This window comes from Fistularia commersonii, chromosome 11, assembly GCF_037954325.1.
Source record: "Fistularia commersonii isolate RoL2024-O1a breed Wild chromosome 11, RoL_Fcom_v1.0, whole genome shotgun sequence".
Classification (NCBI taxonomy): domain Eukaryota; kingdom Metazoa; phylum Chordata; class Actinopteri; order Syngnathiformes; family Fistulariidae; genus Fistularia; species Fistularia commersonii.
The window spans coordinates 12,790,168-12,816,703 of NC_141294.1; the positions used below are offsets into that span (position 1 = coordinate 12,790,168).

A 26,536-nucleotide genomic window follows, 5' to 3' on the forward strand; every position below is an offset into this window, starting at 1 on the left:
TTATGAAAACATTTTTTTTCCTGGATTCCCATCCTAATTTTAAGTCATATGTTTGGAAAAAAATGTAGTCTTTTGGAATAGAAATCAAAATAAAAGCTAATCCTTTGACGCAGTTTTGATTGCTCAAATCTGAAGTAAACCAAACCTGTCCACTCAGTGTTAAGAATGGTGGTGCTAAATGTGATCACAAACATTCCTTTTCACATAACCCAGTTATTCCAGTATTCCAGGATTATTTAATCTTTGTATGATGTGGGTTTTACAATATTGCAAAGGAGAAACTGAAACGGAATCAAATAGAGAAAAAAATCCCATAAAATGAATGAAACCTACTTCTCTTCACTTATTTTAATGCAGATAATTCCATTAATACACGCTAAATAAATTTATTTTTGTAATGAGAAAGTAAGAAATGAACCTCATGTTGGACATACATTCTTCCATGCTGTGAGCTCACATATTTACATGCACCTAACAAATGGCTAGTGCATAAAAAGGCTCGTGCAGCTCAATACTTTGAGCTTAAGTGTGTTAAAGTTGTAACCAACACCACAGCACATCAGTGTTTAACTGTAAAGTGAACATAAGACATAAAAATAGAGCAGCTCTTTTAAAATCTATCAGCATTAGTACATGGTGTATGTACATGTCTTTCATCCGACGAACTATGTATTAGAATGATTACAAAACATTGCTGGTTGTGTGCCTTTAGTCAGGCATGCTCAAAACATTTACACAAACACCACCAGACACAATTGAGCGCACTACAACCCAAATGTGCTTTGACTCTATTTCAAGGTTCATTACTATCTGACTCAAGCTTGGAATTCTTCAAGGAATGAGAGCTCTTCTCATGTCTGAACCCCAAATTTTCAAATGCCTTCAGAAGCCTTTTAGACAATTCACATCAAATACCTACAGCAGGTCGCAATACGAAAATATAATGTAGCCAGGCTCAACAGTTTCACTGTAATACTTGGCCGTGTGTGTGGGGTGTGGGAGATGAGTTTAAGTGCATGGAAATGGAGGCATATTATTAGTCTGTTTGAGGTGATTCTGGTAATTCACTTTGAGCTTCTGCATCTTCTCTCTTCTCTTTAGACTCTAAAGCTGTTGAGTTACCCATATCCTTCATATCCGCAATAGAGGGAGTCTCCCTCTCTTCTCCTAGAGGTGTATCTTTATCCACAGACTCAAAATATCCCATCTCTGAATCCACTGTTGCCTGACTGGTAAGCGTGACCAATACCATCTTTGCAGTTCCCTCTTTTACTGTTGTGTCAGTCTTTTTCTCATCTTTTGGAGACCAATCCTCCTTGTGCTGCTCCTCTACTTCCTTTCGCTCTCCTTTAAAAAATCCACAATTCACTTCATCCAGTTGCTCCTCAGGAATGGCAGTATCCATTATCTGTAGAGGTGAATGTCTCTCAAGACTGTGGCTAGCATAGTGGTACAAGTGTGGGGAGTCTGCAGGTGGCAACAGTGTGAGTGACTCTACACTGAGGGTGTCAGCATCACCAGCAGTAAGGAGTGAGATGGTGGGTTGGGATGCTGGAGTCAGACTTGGAGCTAAAGCTGGTCCTAGGAATGAGGCCAAGGCAGGAGAGGGGACCTGTGTTACTTCCTCACCTCTTCCTTCCCTTATCCTTGAGGGTGGAGGAGTGTTCTCCAAAAATGCGCCACCATCTAAGGAGAGCAGATGGCAAAGTTAAGAAGTTAAGACTTGTAAAGGCCTCAATTCATATCCTTCTGTCTGCTACAGCCCGTTGTAGAAGAAAAGGGTGCAAATGACAAATAAATACCATTTCAGGAGAATCTTTGGTCTGCATTAAACCATCTTTAGTTTAAGATTATGTCAAAACCGCAGGGAAAATAAAACCAAATGACAGAGAGGTGTATATTTGGATAAGCAAAAACACCAACACATCTTTGACTGGAATCAAGACACACATCTAACACCATGTTTTCTTTTGTTTTGTTCATGTAATAGCCCATAATGCCCATAATGTAAAGCAATGATTTTGACTTACTGGTTACAAATAAAATTGTGATTATAATAATAATAATTTATCCTTTTTTTCATCCCCTTGGGAAAATTCGTTCTCCCAATTAACCGCAGCCACCAGCACTAGGGGAGCAGTTAGGGATTCAGTGTCTTGCTCAACAACACTTCGACACACTAGGAGGAGCCGGGAATCAAACCAGGAATGTTCGGTTCCAAAGATGATTGCTCTACCTCCTGCGCCATGCCACCCCCTAGGCCATACAATATACATGCATGTTCACATGTGTTTGAGCACGTAAGGAGTTTTTCTTTGTGTCTTTGTCTTACCCGAGGGGTTCTGAACTTTTTTACCATGTCCAGTAACAGAGTCATATCTTCCTTCACTTCCATTTCCACTGGAGGGAGGTGTAGGGGAGGAGAGTGAGGAGGGACTATGTTGCAACACACAGTGAGCCACTGCAAAACCTGAGGGTGGCACAAATTCGCATATGACTGGTGATATATTGTTAAAATGTTCCAAGTATTTGTGCTGCCACAGTAAAGAAACTAATAAAGTCACCTAAAAGATTATCTGGCCTGGGAAAGCTATTGGCTAGATTATTATGCACTGATTTGAGGAACAAAATATACGTTGCCATGTTACAACAAAATTTGTCTTGACAGAATCTCTACAACTGAAACAAAACAATCATTATAAAAAGAGAAAATCATGTTTGTCCCCTGCTATTATATGATTATAAGTTAGCATGTAGGCAAGAACCCATTTAAATAATGCTCCTAACACTTGTATATGAGTGACTATTAGGGCCAAAAAACAAATGTGGTCCTTGGTTTGGAAACTCAGGGTACCCTGGGTAGTAACCCTTGACCAGTCTCCCGTTATTCAAAAAGCCACAACCAGTCCCACATGTTGGCAATTTAGAGCCTCCACTTAACCAAGAGCAAGATTAAGACAGTGTAAAAAAGTTAAGAATAATGGAAAACAAAACACTGCGTGTATGCTTATTGCTTTATGATAATTCAGATTGTAAAATGTAGGCTTTTTGCTGTTACATATTTTTGTTTACTTGCTGGATACATAAGTAAATTGGAACCCTAGAGCAAAATTACAATTAAAAAAAGTGGTCCTAGTGCCTGTGATTTTATAACAGTTTTACTGCCATTACCTTCAGGAGTAACCAATCGTCCCAACAGTTCATTTAAATCATATTTGTCATATTTGATTTAAATAAATCAACAGAACCGCACACTCCCAACCCACACATATGTCCTGATTTTTTTTCAGTCTCAGAGAAGCATAGACAGGCTGAAACTGCATGTGCAGAGTTTGGACTCCTGAGTATTACCTGGAACTTTATCAACTGAGGCAAAGACTGATCTGTTTGCTGTGGGGTCAATTGGGGCTCGTCTTGAGTGGTCATAGAAGCGGAAAGGCAAGCCACTTGGTGAAGCACTGGCTGACTGATTAAAACCCAACACGTCAGATGTACTGGGCTGTACAGGCAGGTCCAGCAGGGCTGCATACAGAGGCAACAGAGAGTATAAGACAATGTTTGTCAGGTCACTAAGGTGATGTTTATAGGGTCTCTAATTTCAGGTGAGATGGTAGAAAGTACAAACAACTTTGTAGAAGTGTTTGTCTTCCTAATTTGAAAGGCAAGTGTCAGGTGCTGTATATTCTGAGCATGATTTACAAACTAGGAATTTTGAAGCACGCTGGTGTAGTTCTACTTCACTCAACTATGAGCCTGTGTGATTCCAATGTCAACAGCTTTTAAGGCTTATGATTTACTCATCTTGATCAATTTTATTGTATGACTGAAAACATCACGGGTGGTGTATCAAACAAAGCACTAACATGCTTTTAATTGTTGTTTGATTAACAGTCCTTAAGGGGTCATACATTATTTTTTTCTTTAAGTTACTCCATCTAGACGGATAGCAATAATTTTATGAATAGATTTCTTCTTCTGAAGTTCATGGACTAATTTTATGTTCTCATAGTCCTTTTCTAGGCTTGCTTAATGTTTTTCAAGGTAATGAGTGAATAACATCTGAAAATTCATTTGGAAATTAGCCAATAAGGCGGTGTTCACCTCTGTGTGGATCGGTGATACACTTAAACAGTTGTGTATACAGGATTTTTTTTTTTAAATACAGTGAGATTTATAAGAAAATCTTTCACAAATTCTGGTGATGAAAGATATTTGTCTTTTGTCTTTTTGCGTGTTTTACGGTCAAATAATACATAAACATTACATTGCTCACGGATATTACAGCACGGATGACATTTTAACTATGATACCCAATGCACCGATCTCTACTTGTGTCTCTTAAAAGGACTTAGTGCCTGGATTCCCAACAGAAGAATGATTTTGACCAAACGATTAAGGACAGTTGTCTTTCAGCATCTCCTGTTAACGCACCTGCAATTCTTTGCATTTTCATTCGTCTAGCTTGGATACGACCTTTGGCTAATCTCTGTTTCGCAATGATGCAGCGGATATGGTCGGCAAAGATGAAGTTGGCCTGCAGGATGGGCAAGGGCTTTGCATGGGGGTTGGAACTGGGCTTGTGTATAACAATGTTCAAAGCTCGGCTGTCATCTTCCACACCAGACACCTGCATATCCTTTAACAAGAGGAAGAAAGGGTGGAAGAAAGAGAAAACATTATGATAAAAAAAGTCAGAAAAAAATAGAAAGGAATTATGGTAAAGTAAACCAAGTAAACCAAGAGGAAGCATAGGCATATGAGTCACTCAATGCTAAATGGGACAAATTTACCTGAATAACAGACTTCTCAAGGACAACCCGAATTCCAAAAAAGTTGCAAAAATGTGTCAAATATGGATAAAAAAAGAATGCTCTGACATGTAAATCTCATGAACCCAGTAGAACAGAATTACTACATCGAATATTGAAAATGAGATTTTTGTTTTCATTTTGATGGGAGCCACACATTAAAAAAAAGTTGGAACAGGCAACAAAATGGTGCAAAAAGTAATTTGCAAAGATAAAAAAAAAAACAACTGCGGGACATTTGACAATTAATTTGGTTAATTTTGCAACAGGTCAGTAACATAGCTAGGTAAAAAAGGAGCATTTCAGAGTGTATTATCTTCAAAGATTCAGAGAATCCGGAGGAATCTCTGGGTGCAATGGACAAGCCCCAAGGTCAAAACTGGATGCTTTCTTCTGGCCATCAGACGGTACTGCATTAAACAAGCATGCAAGTAGTCATATGCCAATGTTATTCAAAATAGCTGCTGTAGCTGCAGAGCTCATTTAAATTGGTTGGAGGCAAAATTGAAAACTGTTCTGTGGTCAATTGAAATGACATTTGATATTATTTTTGGAAACTATGAGCACTGTATTCAGCTGACAAAAAAAGTTTTGGAGCAAAACATAACTCCTCATTCAAGGACGGCCTTGCACATGCAAGGCAATGCTTAACCACATGCTGCATCCATTGGGGAAGCATGGCTTTGCAGGAGAAGAGTCCAGGTGCAAAACTGGCCTGCCAGCAGTCTAGAAATTTCTCTAACAGAAGACATTTGGTGCATCATAAATAAAAAGTGACAAACGAATGTCCCAAGAATGCTGAGCAGCTACAATCCTGCATCAGTAAGAGAGCGAAATAATTCCTCTTAACACTCAGTCTTCTCACAGACATTTATAGACATTGATCAAAGAGGAGGTTGCTACACAACATTAAACATCATTTGTTCCATTTTTTTTGGAGATGTGTTGCTGCCATCAAATTTGAAATGAACTTTTATTTTCATGAAATGATGCAAGGTCTCACGTACATTAGAAAATAGACTGATTATATCAAAATAAATAAATAAGATGCAGGTAGAGGACTTTAATATAAGAAAACACACAAATGCATGTTTTTTTACCATGCGCATTTCATAACTATTTCTCTTACTTGTAAGAGGCCAGCAAACTTGACAACACCCCACCCAAGGCGCTTGGTTTCTGGTTCAACCAGACTCATCTGGTAGACATCTACAGCAAGGAACCTTTGGGCCTGGCCACCATCTTTACTGACAACCATGCAAGCTATAAGATCACTGTTATCTGAAATACAATAAAGTCACACAATTCTCAAATGTACTTGTTCTTTTTTTTCCACTCCTTTATTAAAAGTGGTTAAAAGTTGAAATGAATTAACCCTCTGTGGACTGACTGAATTGAACACAATTCTAATGCCAGGCTATCAATGACGCTAAAAACAAAACAACTATTTTTTTGGCTGAATTATTTATACCATGCATTCAGTCTCTGATAATGAAATTACATAATAAATATGATATTATACATATATTTAAACGTTTTAAATTCCGTTATGATTTACTGGGGTCACTTCCCTTGGAAATTTTAAGAGGTTGATTTTAATGTTTTTATATTTGTACTATACAAATCATCAAGGTGAAACAGTGAGGACAGTTACAAGTCATACAACACAGACCTGCAAGAAGACCAAAAATGTGAAGGGCTGATTAGGGTTGGGGATATCCTTTTTGGAAAATTTGATATACATATAAAACTCAAGATGACACTCTGTCTTGGTGAAGGGGTAGGCGTGTCTCAATGGTCCAATAGGGTCAACTATCAGGGGATTTATCCACCTGGTAGGGTCACCAAAGGCAAGAGTGTTCACCATGGTCAACAGGAGGGTAGACTCCTTCTGTCTGCGGTTGGGGAGATGGGTTTGACTGTTATTTTTGCCTGGTTGGTGTCTGATGTGGCATCAACCAACCCTCGAGTCCTATGTGGCTGTTTCGGCCCCTTGGGTGTGGAGGTAGGTACGGACTAACTAAGCGGAATCCAGCTTTGGTGGTCAGTGAGTCAAAGACTGGGGCGTGGAAAGAGTAAGGTGAGGTGGGAGGGGGATGCGGTCACCATCAACACTGTATGGTGGGTATGGGGGGGGGGCTACTTAACTCTACTTGTGGGTCAGTGGAGGAAATACTTCGAAGACCTCCTCAATCCTATCAATATGTCTTCCAATAAGGAAGCAGAGTCTTGCGCCTCAGGAATAGGCTCTTCTATCTCTGCGGCTGAAGTTGCCGAGGTGGTTTAAAAGATTCTCTAGGAGGTGGGTGAGACTCGCCCTAGTTACGCATGGCTCTGGATATTGTGGGCCTGTCTTGGATGACACGCCATAATCGGGGGGAACAATGCCTCTAAGGTTAACAGACTTGAGTGTTGGTCCTTCTCTTTAAGAAGGGGGACTAGAGGATGTGTTCCATCTACAGAGGGCTCCTCAGCCCTCCTCAGTCTAGTCAGGGATCCTGGAGAGAAGGGTCCATCACATTGTGGAATCTCTGGAGGAGCAGTGTGTTTATTTTTCCTTATGTTACAGTGGACCAGCTTTACAACCTCAGCTGGGTCCTGAAAGGTGTATAGGAGTTCGCCCAACCAGTCTACATGTACTTCATGGATGTGAGAAGGCATTCAACCATGTCTCAAGGGTGTGTTCACAATTGAAGAAAAAATGGAGCAGGAGATCAACTGGCAGATCAGTGTGGCATCAGAAGTGAGACGAACTATTTTGAGGACTCTGTCATGGTAAAAAATGGAGCTAAGCCAAAAGTCAAAGCTCTCAATGTACCAGTCAATCTATGTTCCTCCCCTCACCTATGATCATGAGCTGTTGGTTGACCGAAAGAACAAGATCACAGATCTCCGCAGTCCAAATTAAGTTTCCTCCACAGGGTGTCTGGAAGGGGCTCCTAGAAGAGCATTGACAGGAGCTAGATGAGGTCACCTGGGTATCTGGTCAGGATGCCTCCTAAATACCTCACTGAGGAGGGGTTCCAGGTATGTCCCAGGATGTGGGCCTGGTGATGTTCCAGGACATGCTGGACGGTTTATCTCTCGGTTAACCTTGCAACTCATTGGGATTCCCCCACAAAATTAGCAGAAAGTGGAAAGGGAATCCTAGACTTATCTGCTTAGGCTGTTGCCTTTGTGATAAGCCCTGGCTAAGCAGAAGAAAATAGATGGATGGATTGATTTGAAAGACGTTTACAAACTATCTGTTCTATATTTTATGATAGAAAATTTGCAAATTTCTTACTGAGGTCTAAGACATCATCAGTCTTGATAAGGTCTTCAGGTCTAGTGAGAGGCAGCTGGGTTTCAAGTTCTCCCTGAAGCTGAAGTGATAAAGACCGCAACATGAAGAACACGCGAATTGCCTAAGAAAAAAAAAAGGAATAGACATAAACAAACACAGATGATTTTATACTCAGCTACAAATCAAATGAGAACATTTACAGGGCTCAGGAATATTTTTTGGTGACTTTATGCCTCTCTAATAGAAGTCTGAAGTAAACCACCAAAATATTTCATTTGAACTTAGATTGAGAACATTAAGTTAGTGGATTACCCTTACCCTTCGTGTCTTTTCCACATCTCCACAAGGCAGTCTTTTGACAAAGTCAATGCCAGTGAGAGGGGTTCCCGTGGGGGGCAGTAGAATGGAGGCATCCATCATTAGGTACTCCACGTTCAGTGGTTTATTCTATAAAACATGAACAAATATGAAATCTATTCTTCAATTATAAAAGGGGGTACAATACATTGAGGTAATGACAATATACTTTGGAGTATAAACCTGCTTTTGGATGGGTAATATATATATATATATATATATATATATACACACACACACGCACACACACACACACACACACACACACACACACACACATATATATACACACACACACGCATATATATTTCAAGATTCACAAAAGTGATATTTCATCACAATAACATGTTGCATTGTAACCATCAGGAGAGTATGGTTCTATTAAGAGATTGTGGATTTATAAAATGTCTATGGTTGTATTAATTTTACATTTGTCTTGCGTAAGTCAGTTACTGTTCACACATTAAATGCTGTCTTCAAAGCTAATTATTTTAAAAGATAAATGCCCAAGTGTATTTGAGACATGTATATGAGACATGCAACTAATTAAGTTTAAAGAAAATTAAATATTATAAATTGATCATTGCGTTTTGAGTTCAGTGATATAATAAGTCAGATGGACTCTATATAACTTGGTTGCACCAAGAGTAAACGAAATATATTATATTCTACAACCTCTAATATTATCCTAATATCCAAATATCCTAATATTATCCCATCATGAAGACAATATTCTCTTCCTTTTGGCTGTTCCCTTCAGGGACACAAACTGACTTAATGTAATTTTTCACTACATCTATGTCTTCTTTTTGATCTACCGCCAGGCCTCCTGCCAAGGAGTTCCAACCTCAGAATCCTTCTCCCAATACATTCACTATCCCTACTTTGTACATTACTAAATCATCTCTGTCTGGCCTCTCGGATCTTATCTCCAAACTATTTAACATGTGCTGTCACTTTGATGGACTCATTCCTGATCCTATATACACTTGTCACTCCTGAAGAGAACCTTAACTATTTCATCTGGTTCATCAGACCAGGGGTCGGAACCTTTTTGACTGGGAGAGACAAATATTTCTAAATATATTTAATCGAGAGCCATATAGCATTTTCAACGTACAATGAATTAACTATGTCTTACTTTTAACGCGACTACTGGTGCTGCATGGATTTGTTCGAACTGCCGCTTTATATTTGACCGTTTTATCGATGCAATTTTATCATAGCAGAGTAGACATACTGCAGATCCAAATGCAAATTCCTCTGTCCATGCTGGCTGGAATGTACGGTAATCATTGTCTTTTTATCTTTTCGCCATCTTTTCCGTTATGAGGATTCACGCGGATAAACTAGTTGGCTATCTGATAAAATTAATTTATTCACCTTTACAAAGACCCGGACATGCTCGGAACCCAATGGTTCCCGACCCAACCGACGGATGACCCGTGAAACTTATCTTCAAAACAAATTTCTGTTTAATTTAAAATGACACAGTATTATGAAGAAATATCACAACTATTTTAAAATCAGTTCCACACTGATTTTTTCTTTTTCAACTCAAAATTGTTAGCGAGCCATATGCCGTCACCAGAGGCTCGCGAACCATAGGTTCCTTGGCCGCTCTAGACCATATAGCATCGCTGGTTTCCCTCCTGTTGTGCACACATTTCGTTTCATTTTGGCTTATACTCTGTTATCACACATTACCCCTGAATTTTTTCTCCACCTGTTCAAACCTGCTCTCATGCATTTCTTCACCTAGTTTCAACAATCTCCATTGCTCTGGACTCTTGACCCTGTTGCCTCACTGTTCAAGTTCTGTCCCATTCATTCACACACATGTATTCTGTCTTGCTATGGTTATCCTTCATTCCTCTCCTTTCTACAGCATTCCTCTTCCTCTCTAGATTTCCTCCACCTGCTCCCAGCTCTCACTATAGATCCCAATGTTATTTGCAAACATCATAGTCCATGGAGATTCTTGTCTAACGTCATCTGTAAGCCTGCCCATCACCACGGCAAACAAGGGGCTCAGAACTAACACTCGATGTAGCCCCACCTCCACCTTGAACTTCTCTGTCATACCTACAGCAAACCTCACTACTGTCTCACTGCTCGTAAACATGTCCACCAACATACTCTAATTCTAACATACTCTCAGCCACTCCAGACTTCCTCATATAGTACTGTAGTTCCTCTCTCAGCAACCTGTGGTATGCTTTTTCTAGGTCTATAAAGGCACAATGCATCTCCCTCTGACCTTCTCTGTACTTCTCTACCAGCGTTAAAGCAAATACTGCATCTTAAGTACTCCATCCAGGAACGAGGGTAATGCCCCCCTTCATGAGGGTAATGATTTGGGAAGGAAGTAAGTAAGTAAAAAACACACAATAATGACTGACTTGAGAGTACAAAGTAAAGAAACTGGAGAGCCATACAATTGTCTTATATATGCCTACTCCTCTTGTGAATGGTAGACCAGAAAGGTCATGAGAGGAATTCTGACGAATGTGTATTTTTTTTCCATTTAGGAAGCTTTAAAACACATATGTCAAAGTCAAGGCCCGAACGAATTACCTCTGGCCCCTGGGGTGAAATCGATTATTATGAGAACCGGCCCACAGGCTGCAGCTGCCCCCTGGTGTTTTGAACGCACCAATACTGCATTCCCCAGAATGCAACAGTAGCCCGCAAACTGACTGCAGCGCAAAAGCAGGCTTTGGCTTCATTCTTCATTAGCAGTCAGAGCAGGTGCCAAATTTCAGCTACCTCCTCCCCAAAAATGGCTAAACGCAAGGTGGACGCTGAGAACGAGATTTCAAGGCAGGTCGGAGGCAGAGTACATGTTCACGGAGTTAAAAGGCAAACCTGTGTGTCTTTTATGTGGAGAAAATTTGGCTGCAGATGAGGACAGAAAACTTAAGTCACTTTCCCAGCTGCCAGACCATGAAAGAGAAGCTCTCTACTACTGTGTTCCCAAGTACACAGTTTGCAGATAAACTCAACATACTTGATGCCGACTTCTGACGGAGATTTGCTGACTTTGAAGCCCAAAATGAGCAGGTTTGCACTGCTCAGCAATCCTTTTGCAGCTGACATGGAAAGCGCACCACCAAACCTACGAATGGAGTTAATTGAGCTCCAGCAAAATGACCCACTGAAGGAAAATATGAGAGTGGGTGCTGCTGAGTTTTGCACGTTTCATCTCCGACACAATGCCCCAGCTGCGCAGAGCTGCTCAGACGTATGTTTGGCAGCACATACCTGTGTGAACAACTGTTCTCTTTGATGAGGCTACGCAAAACATCACACAGGAGCTGTCTTAGTGATAAGCACCTTCACTCAATCCTTAGGATTTCCTCAGCTCAGAGCCTGACCCTGAACATTGATGAACTTGCACAAAAGAAGAGACATCACCAAGTATCAGGCTCAGCCTCAGACAAGTGAGCATCACAGAGCACAAACACATTTTTGGTTTTTAATTCGGTTAAATTTTTACATTTGTTTCTGCAAGACCTTCAATTTTTCTTTGAAGAAAGTATTGTTTTGTCTGTGTACCATAGATTTATTTTATTTTATTTGATTTATATTTATATTTGAATTTATATTTACTTGTCAGTCGGACAAGTAAATATACTCAGAAACTACTCATGGACTCAGAAAAATTGCAGATAGGAGGCATGAGAAAGAATATAACTGATTTGATTTATTTATCTTTATTTTTTCATCTTACTATTTGAAAGCAGTAATTGATGTGATCATAGAGCAGCACGATATTGCACTTTCAGTTTAAAATGCATGCAATTTCATTTATGCATTTAGGTCTTGGATCAATAGGCTATGTTCAGTCAGTTCAATATGTTCACTGAACTAGTCCGGCCCTCAGCCTGAAACAAATTTGTTTTTTGCCCCTCTGACTTTGACATTCCTGCTTTAAAAGGAACCCCATCTGGGAAAACCAATAGGCGAGTTGTTGAAAAAGCACTAAGAATTGTTATTCCTTTAAAAAATCGTGATTCATAAACCCCTCACTCCTCCTCTCTCACAACACTATCAGCAAACCAGGTATGTTGAGCGCTCAGAAGCATCAACCCCCGCAACCGGACAACATCCCTCAGAGCTTGCGCCAATAAGCTGGCTGATGTTCTCATTGCCAACTTCAACTTTTCACTCAGCCAGAGCACCGTCCCCACCTGCTTCAACTACACAACCATCATCCCCCTCCCCAAGAAGAGCCAGAATGACATTCACGGAAACCCTAGACCCCCTGCAATTTGTATACCGGCCCAACAGATCCACCTAAAGCCACCATAGCTGCAACCCTTCACTACTCCCTCACCTACCTTGGAAAAAAAGACTCCTACATCGGGATGCTCTTTGTGGACTACAGCTCCGTATTCAACACAGTCATACCCCTCAAACTCTAACACAAAATGTCCACACATGGCCTGCACTCCACCCTCTGTGCCTGGCTCCTGGACTCTCCTGACTGGCAGACCCCAGTCTGTCAGGATAGGTAATAGAGCCTCAGCACCATGAACATGGGTACTCCTCAGGGATGTGTCCTCAGCCTCATCCAGTCAACAGGAGAGCTGCCTCTTGCCAAGGACCACACCCACCCTCAACATGGAATCTTCATGCTTTTACCATCCGGCCGGAGGTAAAGCACTGTGAAATGTAGAATGAAACGGCTGAAGAACTTGTTCTACCAGACTGCCATTAGACTCCAAAACAGCTGACACTCATTCTTCTATTTTGCTCATGAAATGCAGCACAGCCAGTGGCAGGATTCAAGGAGAAAAGGGCCATGATCTAGGCGGAAATACAGAACCTGGAAGAGGAAGGACGAAGGGCAAGGGCAGTGGAGCTAGCGTCCCAGGGAGCATGGACCAAATGGGAATGACCCAAGAGGAAGATCACGTGGGGAGATCTGTGGAGACTGGAGCCTTTCCGCATCTCATTCGTGCTAAGGTCAGTGTATGATGCACTCCCGACTCTGACATACTGGCACAAGTGGGGCATGAGGGAGGACCCATTGTGCAAGCTCTGCAGGAAGAGGGGTACCATGGCACACATCCTGTCTGAGTGTAAAACAGCATTTGCCCAAGGAAGATACAGGTGGCGCCATGACAGGGTGCTCATGAAACTCACTGACACCCTGGAGCAGGAGAGACACAAGAAACACCAACCATATGAAAGAGCAATACCATCAATCAAGTTTGTAAGGGAGACAAAGGACAAAAGCCACCAACTACAGCAACAACAAGAAGCAATCTGCTGAGTCATGGGAAATGAAAATAGACATGGGGGGAGACTGCAATTCCCCCAGGTTGTCCAGACGACCCTGAGGCCAGACATCGTACTGTGGTCTGAAGAGGCATAGAAGCTCATCCTCATTCAACTTACAGTCCCATGGGAAGAGGGTTGTGAGCAAGCGTTTGAGAGAAAGAGCGCCAAATACCAGGATCTCTTGCATGACTGCAGGGGGAAAGGATGGCAGGCATGGCTCTTCCCAGTTGAGATAGGATGAGGAGAATTCCCTGCCCAGTCAGTGTGGAGAATGCTCACAGCAATTGGGGTGACGGGAAGGGAGAAGACGGCAGAGAAAGACGGCAGCTCGCAGGATGGGGGAGGCAGCAGAAAGAGCCTCTTGCTGGTTATGGAGAAGGAGAGAGGAATTTAGCTGGAAGCCAGGGGGGGCTGATAGGCAGTGATTTGGCCACCACTGCTTACCCTCCAATGTTGAGGGTGTTGCGGTTCAGGTTTGAAACACCCAAAGATCATTAGATACCACCCGATGACATCAACTCTCCCTGGCCAAGTCTACATTCACTAAAAGTGAATGAAGGAGAAGCATCTTTATATGTGCTGTATTTTTCCGCATTATAAGGCGCACCTAAAAGCCTTTAATCTTCTCAAAAAATGCGCCTTATAACCTGATGCGCCATATATATGATTTTTTTTTAAAGTAGGCCATTCATTGAAGGTGCATCTTATAATATGGTGCGCCTCATGCTAAACAAAGGAGTGAAACCTGTTGGATCACATGACCAGAGGCTCATGTGGAAGTTCCCGGGAGCTGGTTCTGGGGGTGAATCTTGGTTGTTTGGAGGGCGGAGATGGGCCTGGTCCGTGTGTGCAAAACCGTCTTGGTATTGATCTCAGTATGGCGTTATACGTCTGTGAAAGGTTGTGTCTGAGGCCCCCCTCCTCTGTTCAGAGCTGTTTTTTCTGTTTTGCCAAAGATGGCTTCTTTGACTCCTCACTCGAACCATCTGTCTTCTCTAGCCAGAATACATACATTTTTGTCTTTAAAAGCATGGCTCTATAATAGTTCTTTCTCACAAGCATACACAAGGTCCTTGACTGGACTGAGGCACGCTCATCCTTCAAGGATGTCAACTCACTACTGCAGAAGTGGCATCTGATGAGAAAAAGCTGGGCACCAGGGAACTGACAACAAGTCACCTGGTCAGTCCATACATCTACAATGATGACAAAAAGTGGGGCGAATTACAATCCTCTCTCTCCTGGCATAGCAACACAACTGATGCATGTACATGAGCGACTTTGGCCAACTCTTTCCTCTACTTTATTCATCTTCATTTTGAAGCTCATTTTGACTTTTCAGTTTTATCCTCCTTGCTTATATCTCTCTCAGATCTGAATGGGAAGGCTTGAACAGATTACATGTTTTTGCACCGTATGATAAAATGAATATGACCAAGCCCAGGCCAACCTTAGGACATCACTACCCAGACAGCGTTGCGATGTTGGTGGCCTGCGAGTGAATTTTTTTTTCTTACAATTTTATACAAACTGAGATACAAAGAGAAATTTTATTAACGTTTCTTTGTAACTGGTACCACTATCGCTAAATAGGAAAGTAAAGTCTCGGAAACAGGGGATCCCTTTAAAAGCGGTATTTACTATGTAGGACTCCATATTCCAATGTGGAAGTAAGCCAAGTGTGAAGTTTGGTGGAGGGGGGATTGTTGTGAAATCTTTTCAGTGTGAAATTTCCTTGCTCCTAAATATTCCAGTCAACTGTCAAAGGTGTTATAAGAACATGGAAGTGTTTGGGAATGACAGCAACTCAGCCATGAAATGGTAGGCCATGTAAATGGAGCAGGGTCAGCGGATGCTGAGGCGAATAGTGCGAAGAGGTCAGCAACTTTCTCCAGAGTCAATCACTACAGACCTCCAAACTTCATGTGGCCTTCAGATTAGCTCAAGTACAGTGCACCGAGAGCTTCATACAATGGGTTTCCATTGGAGGGTGGACATAGAATCGAGAAGATGTATCTATGTCTGTATGTATGCATGACTGCTTCTTTCTTCAAATCGGATTATTGGGTCAAATTAATATTTCCATGCCTGAAACATAAAAAAAACTTACCACCATACTCCTGTATTCATCTTCAAACATGTCGAGGAAGATTTCCTCGCCCTGAAAAGACAAAAGTAGAGGGTAATTGATATGGGAAAATACATTATCCAGAGAAACATCATTTGTTCCTTTTTTTGTGAAATATCTTAACCAGTCATAGGCCAGATTCCTTTACATATTAAGATCTGTGTTCTAATATATATATATGTACATACAGCTTTTATAAAACTGTAATATTTCAAGCACTGATCCTACCATGTCCTGCCGAATACTATGCATTCTCTTCAAAGACTGTCTATCTTGTTCTAATAAAAAATATATTCATATTGAGATTGTGCACGTAATGTACATTTATAGTAGCTCCAATTAATGGTCAGGATAATATAACTTCATATTTTTTGAAAATTATTTTAGTTTTCCCTTACTCATTCAATAAATCCTTAAAGCGATATTGACCATTTCTCTTTAACTGATGAACCTCCATTTTATGACTATAGCATATATCAGGGTAAAAGATTTTTTGCACTCAACTAAAAGAAGGAAAACTCAGCCACCAGTAACTCACTCTTGCAAAGACAATACAGTACATTTGAGATTACTCAATGGGACTCAATAGTGGAGTGAGTAATATTTGAGGTAAAAGAAAATCTTCTATAGAAATGCGAATATTTAAGAACAGTATACATATGGGAATGCAAAACACAGACATTTCAAATACTGAGATATATCCATCTAAACTTTTGAAAATCTGAATGGTTTGAAGAAAAAAAGGACTGAAGGACGGAAGGAATGAAAAATCAAAGGACTACTCTCAAATTTGAGCTAATATTGTGCATTTGGGTGATATTGTGGTGCACAGTGTCCGATAAACATAAAATTTCAATGACTGAAACTTGAACGTTAGCAGACATCTGTAAATACAATACTGATGCTGCAAGCAGGGACTGTATTATCCAGGTGATTGTACAATTTCATTTATCAAAAACTTGAAAAAGAACAAATGAACTAAATGATTGGGATTTTATGTTCTTTTTTTTACATTATTGGGTTATATAGCAATATATTGTTTTCCAGACAGAAATGGTTCGGTCATGTACAGAGGAGGGATAGTGATTATATTGGTAGACGGATGCTGGAATTGGAGCTGCCAGGTAAGAGGTCTAGAGGAAGACCAAAGAGAAAATTTATGGACATGGTGAGAGAGGATTTGAAGTTAGTTGGTGTGATAGAAGAGGATGCAGAGAATAAGGTTAGATGGAAAAGGTTAATTCGCTGTGGCAACCCCTACAGGAAAAAGCCTAAAGGAGAAGACGATTGCAATATATTGTCTTCCAGACCACATACAAATACCAGACAAAAGCTGTGTATTATCGTCACATAACATGAAAAAAAAAAAAGGAAAAAAAAAAAAAAAAAAAAGAACAAAGAGTGTATTGAACAGTGTATCGAGACAATCTAGAGCCAAGCTCTGGCTCCAAAATTATTTGACAAAATATCCAAAATTCAATATCACACCTGCTTCATAAAGGCCATACAACATGTCCTAAAACCAGAAAATTTATTGAAAGTTCTATACTTTTTCAGTTATTTCAAAAAGTCCAAAATGTGTACAATCCAGACTCATCACATGTAAACAAAAAAAGTTTCAAGCATTTTTGATTTCAACTGTGTTACTTACAGTCTACATTAGAAAAAGACAAATTGCATTTTAAAATTTCTATACTTTTTTCATATTAAATTTTAGTAAATCAATATTTGTAGTGGATACTGTATTCATGGTATAGATGCTATGAATACAGTATCTCACTTTAGCTCAGTATACACTACTGCAGTCATAGCAAAGAAGGTTGTCTTGACAGTCGTCCAGAATGCACCCTATGGCACGCCTCACAAAGAAGGTAAGCCACAGAGGCTCAGTGCTGAAAGGGATGGCTATTCACTGAGTCAAATCAATATTTGACTCAGTGAATAGCCAGGAATATGCCTCAATAGGCATATTCCTGGAAGCTGACTAAAAGCTCAAAGTGTGGTATGATCAGGTGCACAAGGGATAGAGATGATGGTAGCCTTGAGAAGACTATCAAGCAAAACATAGGCAACAGCAGTTGAAGTTCAAACGTCAAGCAACCCTGAACAAGAGGGAATGTCAGAAGAATTTTAGCCAGGACAATGGCAATGGAGCACTGTGCACTGGTCCAAAGTACCATTATCAGATTAAACCAAGATTTTCATTTCATTTGGGGATCAAGGTTGCAAGTCAGGAGGAAGAGAGAAGCACAGACCTCAAGTTTTACAAGTCCAGTGTGAAGTACCCCCAGTCAGTTGTGGCTTAAGGTACCATGTATTCCAATGGTGGTGGTCCACTGGCTTTTATGAAGTTCATTGCAGGAACTCGACTGGCCAACTCGGGGGAGAACCATTTGTGTATTGTCAAGGGGAGCATGAAAGATGCCAGATCCCAGGATATCAATGAGCTTATGGCATCAGGCTGATCACCTCTGTACCACAAAATATTGATTTCATCATTTGTGTAAAAGTAGGCCCAACCAAGTACTGAGTGCATAATTTTTTTCCCTCAGCGGTGTTGCTTAACTTAGTCTCAGAGTTAATGTGACAAGAAAATACATTTGGGTGAAGCTCAAAGTAAAGCCACGGCAGAAAGTAATCTGTCAAGGTGGTTTCTGAAAGTGATAAGAAGGCCACCAGAGCACCTCCTGCAGATGTGTTTGGGTGTGTCCACCTATTGAGAGGTCTCTGGGCTTGAACTAGAACATGCTGGTTGGATGTTGGGACCCCATGTTGGCACCCCATGGTTTGGGAACAACCATGGGGTGCCACAGGAAGAGCTAGAGGGCATTGTTGGAGACGGCAACATCTTGCATGACCTCTTCGGTCTGCTACCACTGCAAAGCGCAGCAAATCTGAAGTATTTAAAACGATCTATGTAAAACTGAATTCTGTCGATGTCTCTACCTATGCATCAGTGAAGCAATCGATTTGCCTTTATTCCTACCCAACACAGCAAACAATGTTTCCAGATGGATAAATTTTTTTCCATTCTTTGCTTTCCAACTTTTTTTTATTAATCGTGGTTCCTTAGTATTTGGACTAAAGCACCTTGCAAAGCTCTGCCCTAAAAGTTTTTATTTCTGCTTGTTGCATTGTATGCATGACATGTATTTTTTTGTTTTACATCTCTATCAAAAGGGGGTTGCCGAAAGGAAAAGAAGATTTAAACCAAAATCAAATGTATGTATATATTTCAATATAATATGTAGATAAGCGAAAAGTACTTTAGGTTACTTGAATGTGAATTGTCAATTCAAGAGTTTTGCTGTGCGCGTACCTTGTAGAACTGCCGCAACAAGTGAAGACTTTCTTCTCTCGCTCCCTGGAAACATGAAATAGCTAGCATTATATAATATTAACATTAATATCACAATGAAAGACAAGGCACATATCGAAAGGCAGCATAATTATTTAAATCGTAAAATAACACAGAAACACCCTGAATGATGAATGATTACCAACTGACTTAATCTTGTGAAGAGATGTATATAATTTCTCTTTGACTTCAGTTTTTCTAAGAAAAAAATTAAAGAAAAAAATTATAGAGTGGAAGGGAAGCCAAATGTAAAAGGGACAAATTTGAAGTACATGGTTTACTATAAAGCCAAACAATATGTTTTTATTTGGTCAGGAATCACTCAAATGTAATTAATCTTTAAATTAAATTAATTAAAAACTAAAGTGCAGATTTTCACAACAAATGTCTCCATTCCTATTGAAAAATATCTATTAATATGCTTATTGTTGTTTATTACTTATTACTTAATCTTTCAAGGACCATTAGTTGAAAGATAATATAGAAAACTATTTTCAGTAGCGAATAATTGCCAATCACAGTCACACTGCCACACATCTTGGGAAGGTTAATGTTAAAGGGAACCTGGACTATCAGCACTTGTCAGCTTTAATACATTTTTGCCATATTTGACTAAATCACATTTTTAGTGACACATGTAAACTCCTAGTTACTTTAAAAATCACATTAAATGCCTTTTCCACCAACAAAGGTAGCTATGATTTTACATGTGGAAGACATTCTGGGATAACAAACTGGTTGCAGTCAAGACTAGAATAACATGACCATGATGAGGCAAAGGTAAGTGTGAGTTGTCTGTAGTGGCTAGACTTTGTTTTACACTTCAATAGTGGATATACAAGGGGAAGGAAAAGTATTTGAATTTTTGGGGATTTCATGAATTTCTGAATGAGTTGGTCTTGATCGCCTCTAGCCATTACTGTTGACAATGTGCTTCAAATCACGTCACAAAAAATTCTGATCTTGCATGTATTAATAGAACATTCAACATTCAAAATTACAATGGAAAAAGTGAACCCTTGGTATTAATGACATGCTGACACCCCCCTGGGCAGCAATAGCCACAACCAGGCAGTTCCTCTAGCGAAGGATCAGATCTGCACATTGTTCAGGAGCCTATCCTTCCTCACAGATCTGCTTCAGCTCTGTCATATTCTGTGGATATCTCATGTGTTTCGCTTTCTTCGAGCCATACAATTACATCTCCACAGAGTTTTGGGCTCTACAGGGTTTTGGGGTCTTGGCTCTAACTAGGCCACTCTGTCTTGGACTTGCTCAAGTGTTTTGGGTCTTTGTCCTGTACCATTCTCCAACTTTTACTAAGTTTCAGCGGATGTAAAGACATTCTCACATTTTACTGAAGATTTTTTGATACATTTCGGTAGACATCTCCCCTTTAATGATTGCAAGCTACCCAGGCCCAGATGCAGCAAAACAGGTCCAAATCATGATGTTTTCACCAACAGGTCGGGATGATTTCTTCATCATGATATGCACTTCCCTTGAATTTCCATTGCCCTTGCAATGAATGCCCAGTTGAGTTTCATCAACCACAAAACATTTTGCCAGTTCAGCTGTGGAGGGTCAATGTGTCCTTTTGCAAACTTTAGGCGTGCAGGAAAATACTTTTTTGTGTGGTGTCCTGCCATAGGCATACTGCTTATTACACATTTTACATAATGTAAACACAAGAACAAGATGCATGAACACCCCTCCTCAAACTGCTATCTTATCATGGTGGAGGGGTTTGTGAATCCCAGTGATCCCATGGAGCCATGCTGTCCGGGGCTGTACGGTCACCAGAAGCAGGCAGGTCTTGGGTGAGGGACCTTACAGAGCATGGCTCAAGAAGACCCTAAATAATGAAAAAGACAAATGGACCTGGATTTCCCTTGCCCTGATGGAGACCACTGGTAGCCCATGTATGGGCCATGGGGGTCATGTGTGATGTGAGCTGGGTGGTATCTAGACAGAACTGAGAAGTTCAAGCCAAATACAGTCGGACTCAAGGCATGACTTGGGCTCTGGGACCAGGCCTCTGGAGTTGGCCCTGGTAAGAGGCGCCAGGCAGGTGTGGGCATATTGACTGGCCCCCAAATCTGCGCCTGCATGCTATAATTTTACCCGGTGGATCAAAGGATAGCCCTCCCCCCCGTGACCTGATCCCGCATAAGCGGTAGAAGATGGATGGATAGATAAATGCAAGAACACAGATGACAGCCAGTTCCAATGGCATATCCAAATAATTGTCTGTCTGGGTTTTTTCTTCAATTCACTAATGAGTAATCAGTAAACTCTAGGGGTCATTTTGACAGGGCTCCCAATTCTCTGTAGAGTAGCAACTGCCCCAAAGTGTCTCCATTTGAAGATTGCTTGCTGACCGGCGATTTTCAACATTTTTTGACATATTTTTAACCTTTTAAAGCTCTATATAAATAAACAATTCTTGATCATAGATGCCCTTATTTTTTGGCAAGGCTCACAAGTTTGAGTGATTTTGATCAGTCAAAGCAGCTCTAGTCAGCACCTCCTTACTAATTTTTTTAAAGAAGGTCGAAGTAGCGGTCATTAAATATAATTTGTTGCCTCACATACTTGTTCCACTTGAAATATGAGGTTTTCTTATTAGACTTAATCATAATCATCTTTTGATTTCAGCTGTTTCCTTTGGGGGTCGCTACTGCGAATACACTTCTCTATCAATCTAACTATTTTCTATTCTCTTCTCTCACACAGACTGATGCCATGTCCTCTTTCAGCCTTCTTCTTCTTCTTCTTTCGGCTTTTCCCAACAGGGGTCGCTACAGTGAATCAACTTTCTCCATCTAACCCTATTCTCCGTATCCTCTTCTCTCACACCAACTCCCTTCATATCCCCTCTCACTACGTCCATAAATCTTCTCTTTGGTCTTTCTCAAGACCTCTTGCCTAGCAGCTCCAATTCCAGCATCCGTCTACCAATATATTCTCTATCCCTCCTCTGTACATGGCCGAACATCTCAGTCTGGCTTCTCTGACCTTCTCTCCAAAAAATCTAACATGTGCTGTTCCTCTGATAGACTCATTCCTGATCCTATCCATCCGGGTCACTCCCAAAGAGAACCTCAACATCTTCATCTCTGCAAACTCTAGTTCTGCCTCCTGTCTTTTCATGTCCACTTTCAGTATCTCAATAAATTTAATTTTTGTCTTTCTCCTGGCCTCCTGCCTGGCATTTCCACCCTAAGTATCCTTCTACCAATATACTCACGGTACCCGTACATATCCAAAACATCTCGGTATGGCCTCTGAGACATTATATCCAAAACATCTAACATGTGCTCTCCCTCTAATGGCCTCTTTTCTGATCCTGTCCATCATAGTCGCTCACAAAGAAAACCTCAAGATCTTCATCTCTACTACCTCCAGCTCTGCTTCTTTTCCTCAATGCCACTGTCTAAACCTCGAGCATTGCTGGTCTCACCATGGTCTTGTACACCTCCTCCTTTCATTCTGGATGACACTCTTATCACAAGTTACCCCAGACACTTTTCTCCAGCCATTCCAACTCGCTTGACTGCATTTCTTCAGGTTTGTGGACCCAAAGCACTTAAAATCCTCAACTCTTTCTGTCGCCACACCTTGTAGCTATACAGTTCCACTTGAGTCCCTCTCATTTACACACATGTATTCTGTCTTCCTGTGGCTATGTTTCATTCTTCTTCTTTCCAGGGGATACCTCCATCTGCTCCCTGACCTCAGGAAAGGCCACAATGTCATCTGCCAACATCATGGTCCATGGAGATTCCTGTCTAACCTCATCTTTCAGCTTGTCCATCACCACTGCAAACGAGAGGGGGCTCAGAGAAGATCCTTTGGAGGGATTTCTTCATTGTTGTTCTTAAGGCGCAGGTTCAAATTAAAATGGCAGAATGAAATTGCGACATTGTGCCAGTGCACTGCTATATGGGGCTAAGACACAGGAAACCATTTGATGATATTAACGAGATTGTATTGCAATTTAAAAAACAATGTTGCTGTAGGTGGGAAATTAATTTTTTTAATTTTATAAAAATGAAACCGTCTGGAGTAATTTTCTACTTCTTATCAGTGTTGTCATATTACTTTAATGTTGTCAGACAAACAGTAATCAAAAGCTGATCTGCCAACATTTTTTCTTTCAAATTAGATAAAATAATGACAATTTTCTGTATAGAAAAGATGGTGAAGCTTCAGGAGAAGGATTGGGAGCAGAAAAAGAAGAACATGGAGCATGTCTTCTACCCATCTAGCTACTTAAATTCTTTATGCTTTGATATACGAGGATCTGTATGATTGATTAAAAATGCTGACAGGGTGGTTATATGCAATAATGAAATATAAATGCGTGTGAGATTTACCTCCAGGCAGGCCAAGTGAACATCTTTGATTAAACAGTGGTTTCCAAACAACACAGACTGTTTCAATAAAAGGCAGCTTAACTCCAGAGTAGCAAGGCGTACTTTTCCATCTACACACAAGCAGAGAAAAATTAGAAGTACCAAGACAGAGCGCAATGTAGATAAGGTTCATATCAAACATGTAATTAGGAAATACCCACGGCTGGTTGCTTTTTACAGGCAATTCAAATTAGTGCAGTAGATGTAGACTTAAAAAAGGAATTTAATTGCTATTCCTTTTTTTTTTTGTGATAACGTTTTACTTCCTAAAAAACTTTTACAGAAAGTTCATTGAATAATGGCCTTACAATCAACCTCACGAAAGACAAATTTATTGGCCTCTTAATACACATACACAGCAAACCTGATTTTAAAAGTTACAGTTGCAAGTTGATTTGCAGACTCTTTTCCTGACATTATACACCTGCTAAGTTCTGAAGATATGCGCCTATTTGCATGCATTCCCTTAAATTCGGTTGACACTTCAGTGCCATCACGCACTGTACATAATTTCAGATTTTCTCCTCTTTCCTGATCTTTAGTGTATTTTACAATGTAGTCAAAGTCAACCAGACACACAAAAACACACATTCACATATTTGTTGATAGAGAAAGCTGTTTACCAACAACAGGTGCCAACAACTTCCAAATGTAAATTTAAGGGCTAACTTGGCCCGTTTGACGCAAGCCACCCTTTAGCTACTAGACAAACATGGCTATCGTCTCAAGTGAGCCATCCAATAAGTTCCATATGATGTGATGCTGTGTGTGTTACCTGGCTGTGCTGCCTGGCTCATTACTCTGATCAATCTCTCAACAAGTACCAAACAATAAGAGGTCCTTTTCCTGTCTGGAACTGGCAGCTGCAGCCGTTCCAGTAAAGTACAATTTATACCTACAGAAAGGAGAAGCTTATGTTTAGACCAATCTGTTAAACTGCAACAAATTACATATTATAATTATTTTTTATGTATGTGTTGGTAATCAAAATATATCTCTGGCTATTTAAAATGGGCTACTTTAACAAACATCAAACATATAGTATATATTTGAAATGGAAAAGAAATGTAGACCTTGGCTGTGTGAGACAGTGTAAAGCAGGCAGAGGACAAACAGGGCGTGATAGTCATCAACAGTACAGTCCAGGGCACTGTAAACCATATCTAAGAACGGCCTGCATGGCAAAACAGAAAGAAAGAATAATCACTCACATTTAAATTCATTTTCTTTGTTTATCTTCTTCCAACTTGAAGATTATCGGTATTATTTAATTCATTTAGATATATACCTTCTCCTATGTGTAACTGTATGGGTGGCTGCTGCGGTCTTCTCCTCATCAGTGATGTTCTGCTCTGTCAGTTCTGACATCTTATACTTTTCCATCACCACCATTTCGATCTCTGTGTGAACAAAGGTACATTGTATAGAAACAGACACATGTTAATAGAGGGACATTTTCTTGTTTAAATTCATACTAACAACATTGGGCAGAAATCAGGGCAGGGAAGCTACACTACACATGGTTGAAACTTCTGATTATGTTATGCTGGAAAAAATAACATCTGCCAGTAGATTATATATTGGATTCTTTTTTTCAACATTTCAAAATTACAATGAGTGGCAAGGCACACTTTTTCTTTTAATTATTTTTGATGTATAAACCCACAAGGGGGCACAAGCCAGCATTCTGGTTCATGTTGACAATTGTGGACCAGGAAGTCACAAAGATTAGTAAAGGAAAAGAGGGAACAGCATTGAAGAGGACAGAGAGGAAAGGCAGATGGTCCAGATGATATACCTATGGAAGTACGGAAGTGAAGTGTCAAGGAGAAGTGCCAGTTTTTTTATTTTATATGCGGTAGATCATTCAATAGGATCTTAGAGAGTGAGCAGATGCCTGTGGAATGGAGAAGTGTGCTGGTGCCAATTTGTAAGGGAGATGTGCAGAGTTGTGTTAAGTACAGAGCGATAAAGTTGATGAGCCTTGTAATGAAGTTATAGTAAAGGATAGTGGACGCTAGACTGAGCAAGCATTTTTGAAAAGCACCATAGTCTATAGCAAGAACAAGAAGAAGAGAAGGAGTGCGTGTTCGGAAGCAGAGAGAGAGGAGGAAAGGAAAGAGTCTGGGACTGAGAGTAGGGACTTTGAATGTTGGGACTATGACAGGAAAAGGTAGAGAGTTGGTGGACATGATGCAGAGAAGGAAGGTGGATATACTGTGTGTCCAGGAGACCAGGTGGAAAGGTAGCAAGGCTAGAAGCTTAGGAGCAGGCTTTAAGTTGTACTATTATGGTACTGACAAGAAGAGAAATGGAGTAGGAGTTATCTTGAAGGAGGAGTTTGTTAGGAACGTCCTAGAGGTGAAAAGAATGTCAGATAGACTTATGAGTCTGAAATTGGAAATCGAAGGTGTGATGCTCAATGTTGTTAGTGGCTATGCCCCGCAGGTGGGATGTGAATCTGAAGAGAAGGAGAAGTTCTGGAATGAGTTAGATGAAGTGATGCAGAATATTCCCAGAAACGAGAGAGTGGTCATTGGTGCAGACTTCAATGGACATGTCGGTGAAGGCAATAGAGGGGATGAAGAAGTGATGGGCAAATTTGGTATCCAGGATAGGAATGCCGAGGGACAGATGGTGGTAGATTTTGCAAAAAGGATGGAAATGGCTGTAGTGAACACCTTTTTCCAGAAAAAACAGGAACATAGGGTAACTTATAAGAGCGGAGGTAAGAGCACGCAGGTAGACTACATCTTGTGTAGACGAGGTAACCTGAAAGAGATCAGTGACTGCAAAGTAGTTGTAGGTGAGAGTGTAGCCAGACATCATAGGATGGTGGTTTGTAGGATGACTCTGGTGACAAGGAAGATGAAGAGGACAAAGGCAGAGCAG

The 26,536-nt window shown here is 40.5% G+C and overlaps 1 protein-coding gene across 1 annotated transcript in view; it reads right to left on the reverse strand.

Annotated features, from left to right (window-relative positions):
* Window positions 1-333: 333 nt before the first annotated feature.
* Window positions 334-26,536, reverse strand: part of clec16a (C-type lectin domain containing 16A) — a 64,989-nt gene continuing 38,786 nt past the window's right edge. The window contains exons 11-23 of the mRNA XM_086155015.1: window positions 24,933-25,044; window positions 24,718-24,818; window positions 24,420-24,539; window positions 23,606-23,715; window positions 19,188-19,232; window positions 15,851-15,901; window positions 8,413-8,541; window positions 8,095-8,215; window positions 5,938-6,089; window positions 4,432-4,636; window positions 3,352-3,522; window positions 2,333-2,470; window positions 334-1,686 (exon numbers count right to left, since the gene is read on the reverse strand). Coding sequence (XP_086011141.1) covers window positions 1,037-1,686; window positions 2,333-2,470; window positions 3,352-3,522; window positions 4,432-4,636; window positions 5,938-6,089; window positions 8,095-8,215; window positions 8,413-8,541; window positions 15,851-15,901; window positions 19,188-19,232; window positions 23,606-23,715; window positions 24,420-24,539; window positions 24,718-24,818; window positions 24,933-25,044 — 2,105 coding nt within the window. The 3' untranslated portion in view covers window positions 334-1,036. The remainder of the gene's footprint in view (window positions 1,687-2,332; window positions 2,471-3,351; window positions 3,523-4,431; window positions 4,637-5,937; window positions 6,090-8,094; window positions 8,216-8,412; window positions 8,542-15,850; window positions 15,902-19,187; window positions 19,233-23,605; window positions 23,716-24,419; window positions 24,540-24,717; window positions 24,819-24,932; window positions 25,045-26,536) is intronic.